Genomic DNA, 23008 nt, shown 5'->3' on the forward strand with positions numbered 1-23008 from the left:
AATTTCTGCAAATAAATCTTATAAAATTAGTTCCATGAATTTACTCCATTCCTGTAACTTCTCATACATTACAGTATTTTCGTCTACATTAAGGTCCATTACTGCCCATTACTCTCCATTACTGCCAATTACAGCCCATTACTGTCCATTACTCTCCATTACTGTACATTATTGTGTTTAGGGAGACCGCTTTAATGATGACACATCAGTACAGCTTTAATGTATAACGGTTGTAAAAAAAAGCATATTTATTGAAGAAAACACTGGAACGTGGCATTCTATCTATGAATACGTTGACGCAATCACACTTGACTTTTAAGCAACGGCATTTTTCGTCATTACATAAAGATAACATTTAGAACGACGAATCAGAAAGATTCACGTGATGTTTATGTAATAATTGTCGGAATTGACTAGGATCAGTGTAATCATACAATGTACAACGGCTCCCCTGTTATTTGTGTTGTTTAGGTTGTCAGAGACGATAATTTTACTAAATAACCCTCGGGTTATTCGTACCTGCATTTCACGCATGTCATTTGTTTTGGATTGTGACAAATTGATGATCCTAGCACCGCTCACGAGATTTGGGTCCATCATTTGGTTGTATTTATGGGATGAAAAACGCGTCTGATACAATGTTGTCAGCAGAGTGTGTCAGAACTTTCTTTGGAAATAAAGAGAAAGGCAGTCAGTAATGTGAAGTCTACCTGGAAGGCCAATAAATCACCCCACACCTGAAATGACATTGACTTCAATTGTAGCGGCTGATATTTACTATTCATTAAAACCAGCGCAATCCACATTCTTTTTTGTCTGCATAAATCGGTGTATATTTTATGCGCTTACCTATATGTATTATGAACTACCTTCAGCTGACAGGTTCTTTTGGCGATATGTATATATTTCTGTTAAAACCTATATTTCATGATTTGTAAATTCACATGGAATAGCGCAACGTTTGGAATTTTGTGCTATTACCAAATATTGTAAAGTGATTAAATGTACGCAAGTGTGTTGCGGACAGATTTGAAGCGAAATGTCACATTTTAATAAATAGGTGACATCATACCCACAAACTGTCCATCAGTATCAAGACAGTTTTGGGGGTGTTGATTTATCAGACTAACATTCACCTACACAATACTCTCATTGCCTTCCGTCCTATCAAATGTAACAGATTCCCATATGATCTTTATAAAGGGTCAGATGTATGTAAAATGTCACATAGACAGCTCAGTCAAGATGCAGCTTTGAATGGAATTGATAAATTCTAAAAATATCCCTGTAGCTGACCGGACCTGGTTCCAATAAATGTATTAAATTTTTGTAGGTGTAAGAAAATATAAAATATAATTGCTTGCTTTTTGTCTGATTTACCTCAGGAAACGCCACCAGATCAGTTATTGTTTTATTAATTGGATTTGGATTAAACTCTATTAACATTTGTATGTCTGTAACCTGGATATGAAACAAATTATATTCACTTTAGTTTAAAATTGTTAAGTAAACACTAAGTGAGTGAAAGGCATAAACTATTTATGAAACCCATTGTGCCCATTCTGAGCGAAGAACAGTAAGCAAAACTGTTGGCTTTAACATCTATTATTTCCGGATGAGTATTTTTAATGAACATGACCTGCTCATACAACAACTTTACTAAATTTTGTTAAAGCAGAGCATGTGTTGATCATTGGAGAATTACACTTTAAGCAATATCATATTAACATCATTAGACCAATAGAGGCATGTATATTTTACTCACACAGCTTCTAGTTATCTGCTGTCATTGTTGTATGTTTGTAAATTATTATATGCAGACTAAACAATTGTTTTCATTTAGAATGTTCATGCTAGAAAATAGGGTCTCTCTCATGGTCACATAGGTTCTTTCTCAAGGTCACGTGTGAGGACCTGCTGTCCAAGTCTCTCATTCAATTTGACTTCTAAATAAATTGGTATAATTCCAATTATTATAAACTGACTGCGTCTTCTACGCTTTGACTGGATGTAAACGGTCACATAATAATGATCTGGAATTTTTTACACATCGATAAATTCTGTGGACTACTTTTGAGTCCCTGTTACCAAATCATTTGATGTGAAGTTTTATCTATATCAACGCCTTACACCCTAGTAATAATAACAACAAGCTCCCACCCACCCATTCCTGTGATTTCCAATAAAAAATGACAAGCCTCAGCTTAAAATCGACCATTATAAGTTAAAACAATGTAATTGCACATACTTTCCTGCACTCCAACATTCATTCCTTTTGCCGAAGAATGCATATGGCAGGCTATAGAAGCCAATCTTCGGAAATTATTGCATTTCACCTCGACAACATGTTACGGCAGCGGTTATTAAAGTTCAGGGTCATATGTCAACCAAAGAATGTCACTAAAAATGGACACGATTTTGCTTTTGAAAGATCGAAATGCGTAGAGAGTAACAACGACGTTGCTATAACAACACGTGCTATACGCAAACGTAATTTTCAACAAAGAATTGGAATATGCCTAGTTTAACCGCAACAACCATTTTTTATATATTAAAATATTGATCATAACAGTATATCACTGGCATGACCCGCAATCAATCTAGGCTAGCGAAGATATGGCTATGTATTCTACCGCGGTTAAGATATGTGGTGATATTGGTTATGCAATCCAAACCAGGACACTTCACCAAAGTGATGAAAAATGACCAGCTTGACATTATCAAGGGAGCAAATTATAGCTCCTTTAACAAGTAGAGATTATCTTGGACTTTCAAATAACTTTAATTTTATATCACATGGTATACTGATCAGTGTGTGTAACAAATACTTTTATGTTCATCTTTCAATAGTAACTGACAATGCATTTTTTATTTTCATCGGTGGGTGGTATAATATATTTATGTGCTGTGTTTTCTGACCTTATTAAGAACAGCAGTCGCATGTACTTTATTAAAGTGTGAGTAATATGAATGGCATTTGGCATTTGAAAGGTAAGAATATAAAACACCGCTCCAGTGGCCTGGAGGTAAGAGTGTCCACCTCGGATGCGAAAGGTCATGGGTTCGACCCCTGGCCGAGTCATACCAAGGACTTACAAAAATGGTACTAACAGCTGCCTCGCATGGCGCAATGCATTAAGAGGTTAGTGTTAGGACTGGTCGGCCTGGTGTCATGATAATGTGACTGGGTGGGCCATCATGCTACATGTCTGCGGCATGATGCCCCAGTGCTAGACAATACTATAAACTGCCACAATGCGGACATCGTAGCGATATGACTGAAAAATTGTTAAAGCTATGTTAAAAATCAAAATCACACACACAAAATATTAAAAAAAATATTCCTAATTTGTAGCAACAAATAACTTCATTTTTCTGTATTTTTCTTAATATTTTGTTTAAAGGTATTAATATGACTCTGGTCTAAACTATGTACATATAATAAAAAAGAGTGAAAACAAACAAGTTCGAATAAATTCAAGAAATAATTTATTTCCCAGAATGCAGAATGAAAGAATGTAGAAAGAACTTCAAATGCCAATCAATTCTAGAATTTCTAAAACAAATCTTAATAATTAAAGTTCTGAATAAATTTTTGGTGGTATTCAGAAATAAACCCAATGCTGGAAGTATTGATATGCCCGCGATGACCTGTGTCATAGTGATGTGCAAACAGGATTTTGTCGTATCACAGTAATGCAAGCCAAGAATATATCCTTATTTGAATTTCACTATAAATATATCAGTGTCCAAGAATGTTATGTTCGACCACTTTATAATTCCAGAGAAGAATAACTTGAATTAAATAGTTTGAATAAATGAATTCCAGCCCAAATGATAACCTGGACACTATGTAGCAAAACATATGAAAGTGGAGCCATACAATGTTTGAATGAAACAAGGCAGCGAAAGGTGTCCATATTGTGCAAGCAGTGTCATGTTTGTGTAAAACACAACTTGTTTTACAAATATCACCAACAGCAATGTGACGAAGTATATGGTTGGGGTCGGGTGCCCCTATTAATTTTTAAAAACTATTATAGAAGTCACATCCAGGCTCTATTTTGTTGGAAGTTAAGTTAAGAGAAAAATAGATGTAAATGCTCCGAGCCCCCATTCAGCTATGCTGACGGTTAGAATGTTAAATATATAAAACGGCTGAAATTCAATGAATAACAGCTTAATAACAAGTCAATAGTCAGATGACTCAAAATTTCCAATTACACTCCTTCCGCTTGACCTTTTGCATCATTTGATTATCAGAGTGAGATAGATTTTCACCTGTCCTTGTATGTCCACTGATCTGTTTATCCTTTCTCTCTCCAAGTTCTCCGAATTCCTTCTACTCTTCTCCCGACCTTTCTCCGAATTCCTTCTCCTCCTCATATTCAACTTTCTCTAGACTTTTTCTCCACCTCCTCCATTTGCTCTTCCACGAATACACTCCTGTTGACTTCGACTGTCTCGGCTACAGTCTAAATTCCGTCTGCAACTTTTGCAAACTTGGGACCCAATGGAACCGGAAGTTCTGTGTCCCCTAAATAGTTTCCTTTTTGAAGCTTCGTCTTTCCTTAGAATCTACGTCTAAGTTCTGCCACCAGATTACGAGCGGCTTCTTTTCTCAGAGTAAACTCTAATGATCTGCAATCTTTCCAGGCAAATACTATTCGGGTCTGACTTGTAATTATGTCCTCAGTCTTAACTTTTGATTGTATATCGCTGTGGACCGATCCAATCAAACTTAGCGAACAATGTCCCTCTCGCTGTCTATCAATGTGGGGATGGATAAGAGCATGACCTGTTCACTCAATGGACTTCCTTTTTATCCTTGAACAAACCTTTAACATATAGGTCTGATAATGGCAAGCCTTTGTTAAATGACGCGACCGTCGCCTTTGCCTACTTGAGTTATCAGTCTCTGGCTGGTCATGGTAACCTTGCGTAAGAGTTTAATACTAAACCTACGGCAGTGTTTAGAGATCAAACACAAGGCCGCTGTAATATTCCCAAGACAGGTAGAGTGTAGCTTATACAATGACTCTATAGCTAGGGCATAGCAAACGTGATGCCCCACTTAAGAACTTGTAGAGCATAATGACCGGTTAAACATTAATATAAATATCGGACACTTGTATAAAATAGTGACAGACAAATTAGAGTTGCAGATAGTACATTCAATGAATTTTTTCTCTAATTTTGTGGAAGTCAGTAAGATAAAAGTATCTCAGAGAAAGTAAATGGTTATAGCTTTTACATATGCATGGTTTTATTACATAAATCAGTCGTTTATAAGAAAAATAGCTAAAACAGTTTGCCTATATTCCCAGATCATCAGACAAAACATTCTCAATGGTTGCAGTAACATCAGGCTCTGGTAGTCAGCCCACAAATTGGCTGCATTAGTGACCTTAGCAGCTAGGGAGAATAGCAAGTCACTACAATACTCCTGTCACTATTGCAAGATTACCTCTTCCCACCCTACTCTGATGTCCCAAGTTTAGTCTTGGTCCAAGTCAAAGAGTTGTATTTTACACTGGCCTATGATATGGGAGTCAGACTGGGTCTGTGTTGTTCTGTTCTGGCTGTTTGAAAAATTCTCATCTAATCAGAAGTGTATATTTTTGTGTATGGTATGATATGAAAAACTACCAACCAGACAGGACATGGTGAGATATGCTTCTATCAAGGTTATTGTCACCAAGTCAGGTCATGACAGTTCATTTTCCCCTTTTGATTACACAAGGATATTTCAAGTTTGTGCATTCTCACTGATGTCCTCATTTTTTCACATTTACACACACACACACACACACACACACACACACACACACACACATAGTTAAAATGAATGCATGTAGGATATTATTTCCCAGCCCAAAGAAAGTCTCACTGTTTAGACTTCTCCCTCTCCTTGCAGGGAGAAGTCTTTCTTCATTTCTGACCTTGTTTGAGCCTTTTTGTACCATGATATGCTAAAAGTTCATGTCTCTACTGCATAAGTAGAAAGATTTATCGCAATAATATCATTGACAGGTGATACACTGTTCCATAGGGCATTGTTTTGTACATTATTGGTGGTGTCCATTATAAACAAGTCCCTTATTACTTTGTCATTTCAGTTCTTGTGCCTACATTTGGTTTGGTTGGAGCTGGATCTAGTACAATTCTTGACTCATTACTGAATCTGGCAGAGTTGCCTCCTGATGCTGATCAGATCAATCCCAGTCCCAAAGGTTTCAATGATTCAGCATGGCTTCTGCAGAACCCTGTCATTCAAAAGCTGTGCCATCATCCCCAGGATCTACAGGGACGGGAGGGTAAGGATATGGACTCATGTCTACCAGCAATACATTCTGGATACAGGAAGGCTATTTTGTGATATATATATATATATATATATATATATATATATATATATATATATATATATATATATATATATACACCCCATTTTGTTGATATTTATTGACTTAAAGCAAGTCATTATTAAAGTGTAAAACATCATTTATGAACAATATGCTTGATTCGCCACTCACCATGTTCTTTAAATCCCTGTTCATTTTCCACACAATGTACTGCTATGTTGCATCTGAATGAAACACACTTATTTTTTACCAATACTTGGTCACTGTGTTTGTTTCTGGGAAATAATGGATCAGAAGCAAGTGCTCGTCAATCTTTTATTAGACATAAACACCCTCGAACCTCACTTGGCATTGTTCAAAAGTACAAACTACCCAATTATATCTACAATACTTATATCAACAAACTGCTAATATGGATGAAAATATAAAGTCCCTGTCTGGTTTTCTATTATTACTAAATTTTCATGCTTATGTCGGTGTTAAGAAAACAAAATAACTGCACATGTTGACGGAAGCCCATGGTCACAACTTGAACAACATTTCTTTCTTATCGTTTATGCCCATAAGCTGCCAGTTCGCACTTGTAATTTTCTCTACAGTTATTTGATGTTACTGCAACGCTTTAATGAGTATAGGTCTTGGTCCGTAGAAGTTTGCTTTGCAGCGACTTCGAGAGCTGCATCCATCATCAAAACAAGCCTCCAGTAATCATTATTTTTTAAAACAATGCACCGTTCATCAAATGATGTCAGCACCACATTTGTATAAAAGCAATTAAATCTGATTGAATGTATTGTGTCATGCTGGTTTCATGTTTTATTTTCTGAATAAAAAGCAACTTTTTTAATGTTTATGGTGGCTACCTGAATGGCAGCATAAAATGCAAATTAAATTTGAAAGAACTCAAAGCTAAAATAGAAGAAGCTTGCATAAAATTAAGACCTATCATTATTCCCCAACATTTAAGTTTAATTAGTTTAAATTTTAATTGAATTCCATTTTAATTTGATCATGCAATATATAATCTTAATTATATGCTTAATCTGTCTATTCTGGAATTTGTCAATGTTTTACAAAAATACAAGTCTAACTTGTGCTTAAGTAATTCAAAACTTGGTGACAGATATATTTCCCTATGAGAATCCTCTTTCCCTTCGCAAGCCTCAAGTGATATGTAAGGAGAAATTTTTCATTCCATTTAGCATCACTTTATATTGCGAAGTCCATTTGGAGTTGTAAATTCTGGAATTTCTTTTGTTCTTTTATTGAGTGGAATTTGCCAAAATCCTTTCAAAAGGTCAGACTTGTTGCCATATTTTGCATTACCAATTTTGTAAATGCAGTCATCGATTTGTGGCATTAGAAATAAATAATTAATTGACACTGTTAACTTTTGTATAGTCAGTACTTACATAAAACTAGTATTATCGGAGAACAGCCAAATCTGCAAATAATGTTACGTCTTAGCATTTATTTCCAGTTCTAAATATTCTTTAATTAAAAAATAAAATGCATTGAACCATAATCAGAGAAGTGCTTATTCATTGGTTCTTGTGCAAATATGTAAGAGGTATACAGACATTGAAGGGAAGCAGTTAGCAGATGTTTTCAAAACGGTGGACCAGCATGGTGTGAGAAGAAAATTAGAATAAGTCGAAAAGTTGAGTGCTATCAAGAAGTTTGTAAAGATTTATACATATATTTGTCCGTTTGTTAAACTGTCCATTATTCTCACTGTGTTGTGTGGTAATTAGGTCTCTCTGTCAAACATTTTGGTAGAAGTGATGTAAGAAGACATGTTGAGTTCAAATCCCACAAAGAATGGGCCAAAATAAAAGCCACAAATAAGTGTCTCAACTGTCAGTCTGAGGAAATGCATATTATTCGAGTTGAAGTGGTAATGTGTGAGCTTTTGGCTAAGTTCAACTTGCCATTGAAACAGCCAATTCATTTTGCATTAACATTTTTCTGGACAGCAAAATCGCAAAAGGAAAGGTAAACTACAGCTACTTCCCGAGATATGTAAATTGCAACATACGTAAACTTGCAGATATCTAATGAACCATAAAAATGCCGACATAATGTTTTTCTATCTTCAAAACAATTGCACCCACATTATGTGGCTCTGCTTCTCCTCTCATGTACATGTGTATAGAATTTATGTTACACTATTTCATGATCTTCAGGATTTTTATCGTGTTTTATTCAAGTTACCCTTCACCATGACGTCAAAGCCACAGGTAGCTTAGTAAATCTTAACTTACATAAAAGCCGATATACGTAGAAGGTCAAGGAACGTAACCCTTACGTAGCTCAGGGAGTACATGTACTAGGTAAAGTGATACTGGTTTTAGGAATTACGTACAGTCAAAAACACTTATCTCGACCTCTGTTATCGTGAGAACCCATCTATGTTTAATGTTTTGTTCCGATCCTGAAAAAATCCTTCTCTGTTATGCTCATTTTTCTGCTCTTATCTTGACCCCTGTTAAGTCGATAACCCCGTGATATCAGGGCTAAGTTTCGGTCCAAAGTAACATGTGCACCACATTAATTCGACCAAATGCAACTTTTAATGTCCATCTCAGAGAAATTTTTGAACAAATGATCCGGCATTCCACTACTACCAGCCCCTTGTACCACAAGGATGGAAAAAGCCGGTACAAATGCTAATCAACCAATCTCATCAATGATATGGTTTATTACTTGCATAGAATGGAGAAAACTATGTTGCAAACAATATTTTAGAGTAAAGATATTGACTGAATGCATTCCTGACCTTAACATGAACTTCGTTCATAAAGGACAGCGTCACATGTAAACACCAGGATGATATAGATCGTTCCTTACAGCATCTCCAATCTTTAAAATCTGTAACTCATTTATATATTAGGCCAGCATCATTAAATGTAGCCAAAAATACATAATTCATTTTGCACTTTTTTTAAAAATCAAATAGGTACTTTGGCTACGTTTAGTGATACTAACTTGAAAATTGTCACATTTACAGATAGGATAAAATTCACGATGCTTTGCAGAACAAACTATAGTGTAATCCCATTCCAATATCGTCACGGTCAGTCACCAACTCAATCCACACACAATTAACAACTTTGGTTCAGAGTTCACTTATAAAAGAAACAGTTAAAGTATTTCCATGTTTGGTGTGAGTGTAAACTTTCAACTTCAGCATGGCTGCTAGTTCACGTGACTTACAATAATCTGTAAGATGAAACTGGCAAAATTCCAAACCAAGCTTATACCTACCCATCCCAACCCCAAAAAAGACATGGCTATTATTCTGTTTTGAACAAGAGTAAAGAAAAGCACAAATAGTTTTTTAAATAATTATCAATGCCCAGTATTTTTACCAAAAAAAATGAACTTGTCCATCGCTGTGCCATGGTTACAGACCCTCAACTCAAATGGACTGAAGCAACAAGTGATTGCTAAGAGTAATGTCTGTGAAACAGAAAGAGGATTGCTTTCATTTGTATTGTTTTATTTTGAAACGAGTGTCAATACATTGCGATCCATCAAACTCATATGCAGACTTCTTTTAGCGCTGTGTTCTTGCAGACAGTCACTGATCAAAGTCGGGAGCGATATGGGACTACAACTGTATGAATGGAATAAAGTCTGCTTCTTACAGACTATCCTGTTGAGACAGTTAACTTTAAAGACTTAAGACACATTTTACAGTTTGTCGGTACATGAATACCGACGGCCGCCTCGTCTTTTTCTCCGTGAAATTTTATCACCAAAAAAACTGACAATGGGTGTAAAAATAACACATTTGATAATCAACAAAAGCAATAGATTTTCACGCAGAACTTTCGTCAGTTACATATAGCTTCTAGTTAAATGTTTATTTTTAAAAAAAATGGTACAGTCCTGCATGTACACGTACTTAAGTTGACCTAGATATTGGTCAGCTGAGAAACATATTGCCTTGGTGAGGCTACCAACGGGATGAGACTATTCACAAGGAAATAAAGTTGAACCACTGACATTGTTACAGTAACTTGAATGTTGTAAAAATGTGTGACTTGTTACTTCTTCTCATGTATTTTGTTATTAAACACACTAAATATATTTCTGGACGATTTTTTTTTACTGTTACGCTTTATAGCTCTACTACTTACATTGGTGGAAACTATGAACAGTTTGCTTTTGTACTGATGGGAAGGGGTAAAAGATTTGGTCATCCTTACCGGAAATTTCATTTTTGACTGAGTAAGGTGAAGATTAGTTCTTATTACTTCACAAGCCTTTCACAATTTGAATCAAAGACAATGTCAAGAAGGCAGTACGAGCTTGTTTATCAACATGCATAGCTTTCATTGTGACATGACAGTGCATGCCATTCAATCTGGATTTTACTGAATGCATGGGGTCTGCTAATTCAATCTGTTATAAATATTGCTAGCCAATGCATTTGAGCAGAAAATAATAACAAAATGTGGGTGTTACAAATGAGTAACATATATTCCATCTCATTGGTGAAAATCTAAAAAATTTCACCCGCTCATTGAAATAAATCTGTGTGTGTGTGTGATTAGGATTTTTAACGTAGCTTTAACAATTTTTCAGTCTTATCGCTGTGATGTCTGCAATGTGGCAGTTTATAGTGATGTCCAGCACTGGTGCATCATGCCGCAGACATGTAGCATGATGTCCTACCCAGTCACATTATCCTGACACCAGGCCGACCAGTCCTAACACTAACCTCTTTTTGCTGAGAGCCAAGCGAGGCAGCTGTTAGTACCATTTTTGTAAATCTTTGGTATGACTCGGCCGGGGATCGAACCCAAAACCTCCCGCTTCCAAGACGGACGTTCTAACCACTAGGCCACCGGAACGGTGAAATAAATGTTATTCACCTGTTTCAAGCAAATATCCGCTATTTATGTTTTAGTTAGGGCATCATACTGATGGAACAAAACAGCAATTTAAATATAATAGACATGTCTGCCCTGTATCTTACTTACACTGACTTACTGGATTGTTGTAGGTGAGCTGTTTGCAGACTACCAATTGGAGGAAGTACATGTGGTCCTGACCTCTGGCGAGATGTCGCCATCCACCAAACGTCAAGGACCTGGCATTCAACCTCCAGAATTCAGTTGCATGTTTGAAACTTGTGAACAAAACAATGCAGACTTTTTAAGCTTTAAGAAAACTGCTGATCTGTATTTTGCAGCAAACCGAAATAAGTTAGGCTTCAAGGGTTTTCCCGCTTCACCCAGCTCAGAAGGCTGTCTTGAGGGTGAGTTAACCCCTAAAGGGGTAGTACAGCTCCTTACAGTGGGCCGTAATTATCAAGAAGCATACTTTTTCAGATCATTTCGTAATCGATATCTGCCAAGGGCTGACATTCTGGATATTCATAGCATTACTACATCAGCTGCTTTTCAGAGTCTGTTGGCCTTTCTGCATGGATTTCTCCCAGGGAAGCAGATTGTTAAGACCTTGACTCGAAAATCCTCTGAGAATTTCTGTACATCGGTAAACTCTTCCACTGATAACTGCCATTGTAATTATCTTGATGAACTTTTGCCTCACATTCAGGGAGCAGTGCAGCATGGGCGTTTCATATTCAAAGATGACTTTATGTCCATATCTGAGGTGGAAAAGACTCTCAACAGTCCAAGGAGAGGACAACTATCAGCAGTAGAACTGTATAATATTATAATGCCTCTGGTTTGTAAAGGCCAAAACTATCAGTGTCACAAGCTTACTGGTCATTTTATGAAGTTCACAGAAGAAGGAATGCTTTTACTGATAAACAAGACATTTGAGCATTTTGTAACCTTGTCCAAGGATCCAGTCTTTAGAGCATTTTCTGACAGTTACTCCTTCCCATTTCTTGAAGCCATGGTAACAAACATGTACAGTAAAAGACGGTCGGACAAAAGGATTCACCTGTATTCAGGAGACCTTACGTTTCTCCTTAGCCTTCTTACCAGCCTAGGAACACCTATTGAGGAACACATACCCCCTGCCACCAGGTAAGTATCACTGCATGTTTTAGGTGTGTTCATTTACTACCCATTCAAAATCCCAACTAATCATAAACATTGCTTATGCCATTGTTCTTGTCTTTTAAAGTATTTATATTTTTTGTTTCTTTTTTTCTCCACTTGTCCTTGCAAATAGCAATACATGGGTATCATGAAGATCAGATCGTTGTTAGAAACTGTTTGATTGAGATTTGTTCATCAAAGCATAAGCATTGTGAAAATCATCTAACATACATTAAATTACAGCTTGATTGTCGTGCTGAAACCACATATTGCCAAAATTGAATTTTACTAGTACTTTGTGGTAAATTATGATAATTTTCTTGCTGATAACAGTACTATAAATTTTCAGACACGCAGTACTTAATGACACTAATGTTATATTTATTTTGAAATTTGGTAAAGGAGATTGAAATGTCAAAAAATATAACTGTTACAACGTTTATTTTACATATCTGAGAACATGGGTAAAAATCAACAATTACAGTGCACTATTGGAACACTAGGATGTCTGTTTATAACACTGGTCTTGTCTGATTATAACAATGTTGTCCATTTTTTTGGTTATCGTAGTAAGTTGCTGTTGACCAATATTGTTGTATGTAATGGTACTTTGCATTGTTATCCAACTCTGCTTGAATTTTTTTAAAAATTAAATGAGTACAAGAAGTCAAGGCAATTAGGTAATCATATATACACACGTTTAAATAAAATATTTTAGGAAACAATAAAGGCCTTGAAGAAGAGAGGTAATTTTCTCCACGGACCAAGGTATAAACTTGAACGTTTTTAAGATATTTTTGTTAACTACCATCATGGCTGTAGATTTTGGGACCCGATTATATAATTATGTTCCGTGTCCTAAGACATATATTCGTTTGAAAAAAATATACGTTCTCGGTGAATAGTTAATAAATTGTTATAAACTACTATGATTACTATTCTTATTATTTTGCATGTGCATATTTTTTTATTTTTCCAAAACGAAATTAAATAAAAGTAAATAAAGACTTCGTAATTCAAGGGGCTGGTTCTAGCTTACCAAGAAGGCCAGGCTGTAGTATAATATACAGTATTTGCACGGTGCAAATCATGCCTAGCAATATTTTAATCCTTAATTTCCTAAACATATTAGATGCAGATTTTGCTTTATTCATTTTTTTTTTACCAAATCGCATTCTTCCAGATAACACTTCAGCTAAATTTTGACTTGAATGGATTAACGTTTGATCAAATATCTGTTAATTTGATTGCCCATTAAATTATAATCTATTAGAAAAACTGGTGGCATGGAGGCTTATGAAGCCAGGTGTCAAAGGGAAGTGGACAAACTTGAATTTTGTTTTTATTAGCAATACCATTTTCAGGCGTTTTAATTATTGTATCATTCAGTAAAAAAATTACCATGTATTATGCTGAGTGCTGTTTTTCCATACTTTGGAATTTCTTGAGGTTGAATAACAAGCTGGAATGACTTTGTTATATTAGATTCATATATGAACTGTTAAATCCCAATGGCTCTGTCAAGATTATTTTTTTCTGTTTCTATCAGAAAATGACCTGCCACTTAGACATTACAAATAGATGCACTTCTACAAAACTCAGAAATGGACTGTAATATTACAAATTGCATACTGGTACATGAAATGATGATAATTTTGAAATTTCCTAGGATTAATAAATGCAAATCATATGGCAATGAGCCTTTTGTATTTGCAGGCTTGTATTTGAGCTGTACAGAGGTCAGACTAAGAGTTACACTATAAGGGTCCTTCTGAACGGAGAAGTCATCACCCAGAAGCTGTCCTTGTGTGGAGCTGGAGGAACAGCAACACATGGCATGTGCCCCCTGGTGGCCTTTGTTGATTTCCTGAGACAGAAAGTGAGCAGCTTGCCATGCTACATATAAATTGGTTATATGCATTAGATCTTGAAATGCTGCGATATTACAGCTAATTGACATAAAAAAGTCTTGCAATTGGAAATTATTACAGGTCACTGACAGAGTCAGTATCTCCCCGTGTATGAATAATGGGATAAATTGAATTGAGTGAAACCTAGTTTCCCCATGTAATTTTTATAAAGCGACCTGAAAGATGTTTTGTTTTAAGTTCTTTCACACAAATAGCTGGTGTTCTGCGATTATCTTTTCTTCATAAGAATAATAAAATTAAGGGACTTGTTGTACCACATCAGTCATCAAAACACATCTTATGGGATGACACTGAGAGTATAGTTGCTTGGCACTTTTAACTTGAAATCCAAATCTGGTTTTGGTCATGTTATAAAATAATAAATGTACACCTAAGATGTAGCTGCATGACATTCAGAGTTTAAAATTATGAATGGCTAGTCTTTCAGTAAGAAATATTATGGATAAATTGGGTGCAGCCTAGTTTTCCCATTTTTTTATGCGACCTTAAATTATTTTAGTTTTAAGCTCCCTCACACCTATAGCTGGTGTTCTTTGATTATCCTTTTTATCAGTAAGATTTTTTAAAAGCCGTATGGATTTATGTTTATACAAACTGTCGCATGACTTGTGATGCAACAGAATATTCTGGACAACGTATCATTTCTAATTGGAAAATTCCATCAGACTGGAAATAAGTTTGCTTCGAGAGCATATTGAACTCAGAAATCTATTTCAGCATGTTTACAAATGACCATTATCTTAAAGTACAGTATACAATCATGGATAAAAGTTAAGCACACAATATAACTATCTTCTCTCGTTGTTTCAAAATCTGGAATGCATCACTGAATTTACATGTGTTGAAGTTTTAGCTGAGAAAGGGTTTTGTGTTCATTTAGTCCTCCATGTTTGTGTTAATTATGAGGACATGATTTACGGAGAACTCTTGATAATTTTGACTTAATGTTTTCATACGAACAAAACCAGATAGAAACAAACAACGAAATATTTTCATGCTGTTCATCTATTATTTGCATTCTGCAGTTACCATGATCTTGCGTCAATGAAGACGATTGGTTTTGTCGGGTGTAATGCCAATTTTCAGCACATGATAGTCTATATATGGTGACCAATATATTTGATTATTGGAAATATCCCAGGAGGAAAAACAACCAACAGGAAGCTACTGGTAAGTTTTCTCACATACTGACTCTAATTCATACAAATAAAAGTGAAATGTGTGACTGATCTGTAAAAATTAGCACCTTAGACCACTCAGCCATCCAGGATCCCTCATTGAAGACGAAACCTTTCAGCTTTTCTTTTGTCTCTAGTAAAATTCGTGTGATATAACTGAAATAGCTCTTTGTCAGTTACTTGATATTTGCAGACAGTACATGTTCATTTTATCAGAGGGGCCTCGAGTGGCCGAGTGGTCTAAAGCGCTCTCCGTTACGGATCACTGCCATCTCACCTCTGTCTGCACCGATTCGAGTCTTGGATTCAGCCAATGTGGGTATGTGAGAAAGTTTGCAAGTAGCTTCTCGTGGGTCGGTGGTTCTTACCGGGGTTTTCCCCGAGTTCTTCCTCCACCATTAATACTGGCCGCCATGTATAGCCTATCGCGTGCTGAGATATGGCGTTAAACCCCACAATAACAACAACAACAACATTTTATCAGAATGTTTTTTTTCCAAAAAGAAGACAAAAATCTTTTTTTGGGTATGATATATAATTATTCTGGATGTGCCAAAAGAAAATAAACTAAGATGTATCCATCTTCACCTCTGTACATGTGTATAACACAGTTTAGTGTGTGTGAGGTTAATATATTCCAACACTGGAATGCTAAGTTAGAAAAGACTGCACACTGTGATTGAACAACAGTGGTTTGTATTTTATGCATTACGTTCTTGTGTGTCAGCTCTAAGCCATTTATCTATCTAGTAATTCAACTGTAATTCAGATATAATACAAATTAGGCTATAATGTATCATACATGTTCATATCTTATAAGTTTTCATTTACTTCACATACTTCGTTTTTCCTTTCTTTTCTAGTTGTTGGTGTGCCTGATTTATACACAATTTTTCTTGAGATCCTTATCTTCTAGGCAGCAGTTTAACGATTATCATATATGGTATCATTAAATAAATTTAGTGCAGTTTATACTGAAACTTTAAATCCTCAACTGCAATTTTCAAGTGGTAAGAAAAAAATCATTTTAATAACTAGATCTCAAGATAAAATGAATGCTCAACTTTACTTGGAGTTTAAAAAAACAAACAATCTATTAAAAAAAGTCAACTCACCCAGTCAGGAAAGTATTAAACATTTACTCACCCAGAATAAACTCTTACTCAGCCACATGTCATTAAGGAAACATAAATGTTGACGTTTACATAAGTTTTTGCACCATGTTATGCCTGGAACCATGAACATGGCAAGGGTGTAAAGAATTGTTCGTGCTAGATTCATAAAGCAAGGTTATTGTATAAGTCTCTGTTATTTTAGTGTTGTACCCCTAAGACAAAAAAGGTCACAATGACCAATACTTTGACATTTTACTGGTTACTTTTTTATTTAGCTCATGACTCGTAGGCTTTTGTATCCTGTATATGTACTGTTATGATTGGAATAAATACAAATGTTGAGAATGTGCATCTTCACAAGTACTGCTTTCACAGAAAAATAGGTCACTGTGATCTTGATTTCAGACTTCACAAAATTGTGTAAACCTTTGTGTTTAAGGTGAGAAAAGAGACACATTTTAGCTCATTCTCTTGTTCCTTATAAATGTTTAGTTACTTGTTTGATGCTCTTAAGTTAGAGGCTGCAACATTGACCAAATTGGATCCTCTTTTTTAGTTTTAAGAGTGCAGAAATTGTCCACACGTTCTGAATCCCAAATGCAACTTTGCGTCTTGGTGTATTATACATGATTCCTGTAAAAACTCCCCTAAGGCTATTTCATACTTCAGAGACTGTTACAATTTTGTTTTCAAAGTGCACCGATTGGATTCTGTTTATATTTCAATCATGGAATTAGAGAATTCAATGCTTCCCTGTGTGTGCTACATTGAAAGAACCAGTCCATTGGACCTACATTTCATGCTCTACAAGCATAGGTTAAGTATTGGTATTTAGATCATGACCACGTATATTTTCACATTGTATGCTATATACATTCAAAGCTACATATGTCCTAGCCTACTTAGAAGGCAGTGTCTGACCAGTGCACTTAGAACTAGGAATAAATGTTTATTCAACAGCAAATATTCAATATTAATAACTATACAATTTATGTTGAGATAGTTTACCTCAACAGGTTCACTGTACATTGTACATGTGCATGAGTGTAGGAGTTAGGCATTGTATTCATGTGTCATCAGTAATGGCTATTAATATTAGTCACTGATGCATGAACTATATTTATAACAGTGGTTAAATACTGGTTGTCACTCCAAGGTTATTCTAAGCCTGTGACTAAAATGCAGTACAATCTGGTTTCATGGTACTGACAATGATAATAGCGTCCGAAGCAGATTGTAAAACATATATATTTTTTTAAAAAAGCACAATAATCAAATTGATTATAGTTTTTCTCACCACTTCTTTGATATAAACAGTTTTTTCTTTTAAAATTTTTGACATCTTTTATGACTGGTCGCAAGTGCCAGTCTTTTGTTGTCAAGATCACTTTAGTCTGACTTTATTTTCTGCATGATAATTATTGTTTACAGTGACTAACAGAAACTTACAAAGCTTCATGGTGGTAAGCTGCGTAATCATTGATTACATCCTAGTTTTTAGTTGATTTTATTAGGGATTCCCTTTCTGCATTGATTTAGATATTATCTGCACCTGGATCGGTCAGCCTGTGTATCTTATCTTGATAATTTATGTAAAAGTTGAAAATAGCAGTAGTATATTTGCCCTTTCCTATGATGCTTTAAATTGGTATTATCATACTGGGAGTTTTGTTGATTTGCCATGTACGTGTTTTGACCTTTGTTAATATTCAAAATGTTATCTGGAAGGTAATCTAAAACTGATCTGAGAAAAAGAACTTCATTAAAGTTGTTTTATTTCATCTGCACAATTTTTATGACTTTTTACTTTGATGTATTTTTATGTTTAAATACTCATCTGGAATTCAAATGCATAAAATAAACGTATATCGTCTTGTGGAAGACCCAAAACATAATGCCTCATTTTAAACACCCTATTTTTCCCTTATTTAAGGCACCTTGTGTATTGGCTCATTTTAAGCCCCAAAATTAATCTTCATCAGCAGAGTTACTAAATAAAGATCTGAATTACTCCACTGTCATCCAGCCATCGTAAACATCGTCTGACTCTGATTCTGTGTCTGATTATCTGGAATGATATCACTGAGCAGTTTGTCTTCCTCCATCCCATCCATTTCATTGGGATCTTATGTTACGTGTTTAGGCTCGAATAAACAGTAACACAAGAAAGAGTGAAAACAACAAGCTTTATAAAATATAACAAATAATTTATTTCCCTGGAAAATATACTATAAAAATGAAGAAAAAAAATATGAGAACTTAACGGTTTCCAGAATCAAATCCAAAAATAATACAAGAATAATCCATGAATAAATTTCATGAAGTCCTAATATTGGAATGTTCTATTGATTCTAAATTCTAGTCCAGACGAAGAATCCAAGATGGAAGGCGATGACGTATGGTGCAGCCTCTACTATGTTGACTCTACAGTTCATTGTATAAACACAATAAGTTATCCTCCGGTTTTGGAAATCCAAATAAAATTTTCAAAAAATGTCCTTGTTCAAGAATTCTGGATGAATACAATATTTCCAGGGAAACGAATTAATCTTTAAGAGTCCAAACTTAAACATATATATATATATATATATATATATATATATATATATATATATATATATATATATATATATATATATATATATATATATATATATATATATATATATATACATATATATATACATATATATATACATATATATATATATATATATATATATATATATATATATATATATATATATATATATATATATATATATATATATATATATATATATATATATATATATATATATATATATGTACACACACACATCACTATCAATATAAGGTATTTCGCAATTTCAGAAATGTCTAATTGCGAAATAGAGGATGACGTGATCATATTTACATGTAAAAGTCACATAGCTCATGTATGTCCTTGATAAGAACCAATCATTTTACTCCTAAATCAAATATATGGAACACTCCCCACCCCCCATAAAGAAAAAGAAAGAATTATATGATAAAGCTTTCTTTTTACCAGATATTAAAGAATACCATAAGAAGAACTCTTATGAATTACACACGGTGTACATAAAATAATATATTGTTATACACGGGGAAGTGGGTCTGCTATTGAATTATCTTTCCCCTTGATGCGCCTGATGTCAAGATTTTATTCTTGTAACAACAAACTCTACCTTAGCAGTCTTTGATTTATTTTCATCTTGCCGATGAAAATAAGGGGACAGTGGTCACTAAACACAATAATTGAAAAAGGAGCTGAATTAGGGTAAACTTCAAGATGTTGTAATGCCAATATCAAAACCAAACATTCCTTCTCGATAGTTGAATAATTTCTTTGGTGCTTATGTAATTTCTTAGAAAAATAGAACAATGGATGATCAATACCATTTTCATCTTGTTGAATCAAAACTGCTCCAACTTCAACATCACTTGCATCAAAAGACAATTTAAATGATTAGCTGAAATTTGGAACTGTAAGAACTGGCGCGCTTTTAAGTATGGCTTTCAACTTGTGATAAGCCTCCTGACACGTTTCAGTCCAAAGAAACTTGTTTTTCTTACTCAATAAATTTGTCAGGGGTTCAGCAATTATAGAAAAATTGGAACAAAATTTTCGATAGTATCGGGCCGTACCCAAAAATCGCATTAGTTGCTTTTTATTTACAGGCACAGGGAAATCAGAGATCGCCTAGACCTTAGCATCTATAGGTTTAACTTGTCCATGTCCCACGATGTGTACTAGAAAGGTTACATTAGCAAAGCAGAACTCACGTTTAGATAAATTAATGGTCAAACGTGCATCTGTGAATGGCAAATCATGTTTCGTAGCAGCAGCATGATCAACAGTGAAATTTAAGTTGCGGTCCTGTGTTTGTGAAAGTCAGATATCGTCTACATCAGATAATGTAATGTATTCAGCTGAAAAGGGAAGTTAATATAGCTATATACCTAACGTTGGTACCCTGATGTAATAGATGTTCCTGTCTTACCTTTTAAGTAGAAATATCATAATACCATTCATAGACAAGACACAAACTTCCGTGAACACCATTATTGAATATTACTACATGTTGGGAAGGTTTAAACTCCATAATACATACACCGTTATTTTAATTTTGAACTTTATTTATCTCATGGTGCGATGGGTTCATTGACTTGAATATGGTACAATTCATAGTGCATGTACATTGTAATGTTTTAATTTGTTATGTAGCAAAACGGTAATGTTTTTTTATGCAGGTCGCAATGTGCTCGCATAAGATTCATGGCTGAATGACATGGAAGCTATAGCTTCCTGTTGTATACTCTGTGTTCTTTATGTTATCAAAATTTAGATGCTTCTTAAACTTAGTTAACCGAAATCTACAACAAGCTCATCAACTTTGATTACGTAACAGCTTTGTATTGCATATTGTACGTTTTAATACTTCACTACATTAATGTACTGAAATCAGTGTTTAACTGTATATGCATGTAGTTGTAACATCAAATAGACAAAAGCATAATGTGTGTCTTGAGTTGGCCATGATGATCCAATCATGATGCCAGTCATGTTTCTCGAGTGTCCATGACTGTTCAACCACCCAAGGAGTAATAGTGACAACAGACCAATGTGCAAGTGAAGATTCATGTGCCATTACAAAAAGTTCACATAACATGGCATGCTTGATGCTGGGAAAGAAAGAAACAAAGACAAAAACAAATAACATTGCAAATCGTTTAATTTGGTAGCTTAAAAACTAAACAACGTACAAAAGTAACAGAATTGTAACTTATAAGTTCATCAATCCATCACAGGTAAAGGGCAAAATATCCTATCTAACAACTCAAAAGCTAAAATAGTGACTTTTATAAAGTCGACCAATCCATTACAAAATTAAAGAAATGCTATCAAATATAGATCTTAAAAATGAACAAGTAATAAATAAACAGTATATGCATCTTTTATGTTTCACATTACCTGAAACCTTCTAAACGGCTTCACTGTAGCAGATGAGTACACCGTTTGTCACTGAGTCAATTTGTAATGCCAGGGATGGATGAGGTATTGGTCTTTGCCTTTAACAGGTGATTCTTGTTTTCCAGATTTGATAATGTGTGAGTGATTACATTTTAAATGTACCTTTAACACTTTTAGCCATATCGCTACGATGTCTGCAGCGTGGCAGTTTGTAGTGTGGTCTAGCATTATGACATCATGCCCCACCCACTCGGTCACATTATCCGGACAGCAGCCGACCAATCATAACACTCTCTTAATGCTGACCGCAAAGCGAGGCAGCTGCTAGTTCCATTTTTACAAGTCTTTGGTAAAACTCGGCCGGAATTCGAACCCGCGACCTCCCGCATTAAAGGCGGAAGCTTAAATCATTTAGGCCACCGAAGAGGTCCAATATTTGATTTTCGTCGTAAAATGTTTGTGTTGTTTTGTGTTGTTTTATTTTTTGGGTGTGTGTGATGTTACAGCTATTAATACTCAATACCAAAATGTCGTATGTTTAACATCGTGCAGCTATTATAACCTTGACGGTTCCGGTGGCCTAGTTGGTTAGAGAGTCCGCCTCGTAAGCAGAAGGTCGTGGGTTCGATCCCCCGGCCGAGTCATACCAAAGACTTACAAAAATCTCTCTCTCTCTCTCACACTCACTCACACACTAAAAAAGTTCGGCTTCGTTGCGTGAGCACAATACAAACTTAAATTGTTAAGTTCTAGAATTCCTGAAATTTCTTAGACGCAGGTCTTAAAGAAGAACTACGATGGTTTACTCTGAGAGCAAGTCGGTTACTTCAAGGAATCATTCGCACGCCCCATCAAACCAAATGCTTTTTTGACAAAACATAAAGTAGAATTGTCACAAGTGGCATATCCAAGAATTGATACGGATCCCACCCCATCACCCAAAAGGAAAACGAAATCATTTTTAAACGTGGTGGAAGTTGTTCTTTAGGAGGTGTTATTATTCTATCCCTTTTAAAATGGGATCCAATTGCCAAAGCTAAAACAAAGAGAGAAAAAAAAACAATACCGCAAATGACGTCAGTAGTCAAAAGAGAAAAGTAGTGGTGCAGCATGTTGACACAAATAGAAGAAAATCCAAAAGAAATACAGCACCACGAATAAAACAACATCTGCTAGAAAGAGATGTATTGTTGCTAGGGTGTCCACGCGGTGATGATATATCCGCCTTTCCACTTCTACTTCGTAACCGTTGATGATGAATCCTGCCAAACTTGATTTACCACCTTTGTTGATGACAAAATGGAAACCCATATCAAAGGGATTCTTTTATGCGGAGTGACGATGTCTTCGACTATCCTTGCCACTGATGCTGCATCCACTAAGGTGGCCTCTCATAAGACAAAAAGTACAAGACAGAG

The 23008-nt window shown here is 35.2% G+C and overlaps 1 protein-coding gene across 1 annotated transcript in view; it reads left to right on the forward strand.

Annotated features, from left to right (window-relative positions):
• LOC149801822 (2-phosphoxylose phosphatase 1-like) overlaps positions 1-18628 on the forward strand; it is a 31384-nt gene extending 12756 nt beyond the window's left edge. The window contains exons 2-4 of the mRNA XM_089956178.1: positions 6120-6317; positions 11380-12376; positions 14108-18628. Of these exons, the coding sequence (XP_089812304.1) occupies positions 6120-6317; positions 11380-12376; positions 14108-14297 (1385 nt within the window). The 3' untranslated portion in view covers positions 14298-18628. The remainder of the gene's footprint in view (positions 1-6119; positions 6318-11379; positions 12377-14107) is intronic.
• Positions 18629-23008: the final 4380 nt, after the last annotated feature.

The sequence above is a fragment of the Sinohyriopsis cumingii genome, chromosome 4, assembly GCF_028554795.1.
Source record: "Sinohyriopsis cumingii isolate HCF-2022 chromosome 4, ASM2855479v2, whole genome shotgun sequence".
Lineage (NCBI taxonomy): Eukaryota > Metazoa > Mollusca > Bivalvia > Unionida > Unionidae > Sinohyriopsis > Sinohyriopsis cumingii.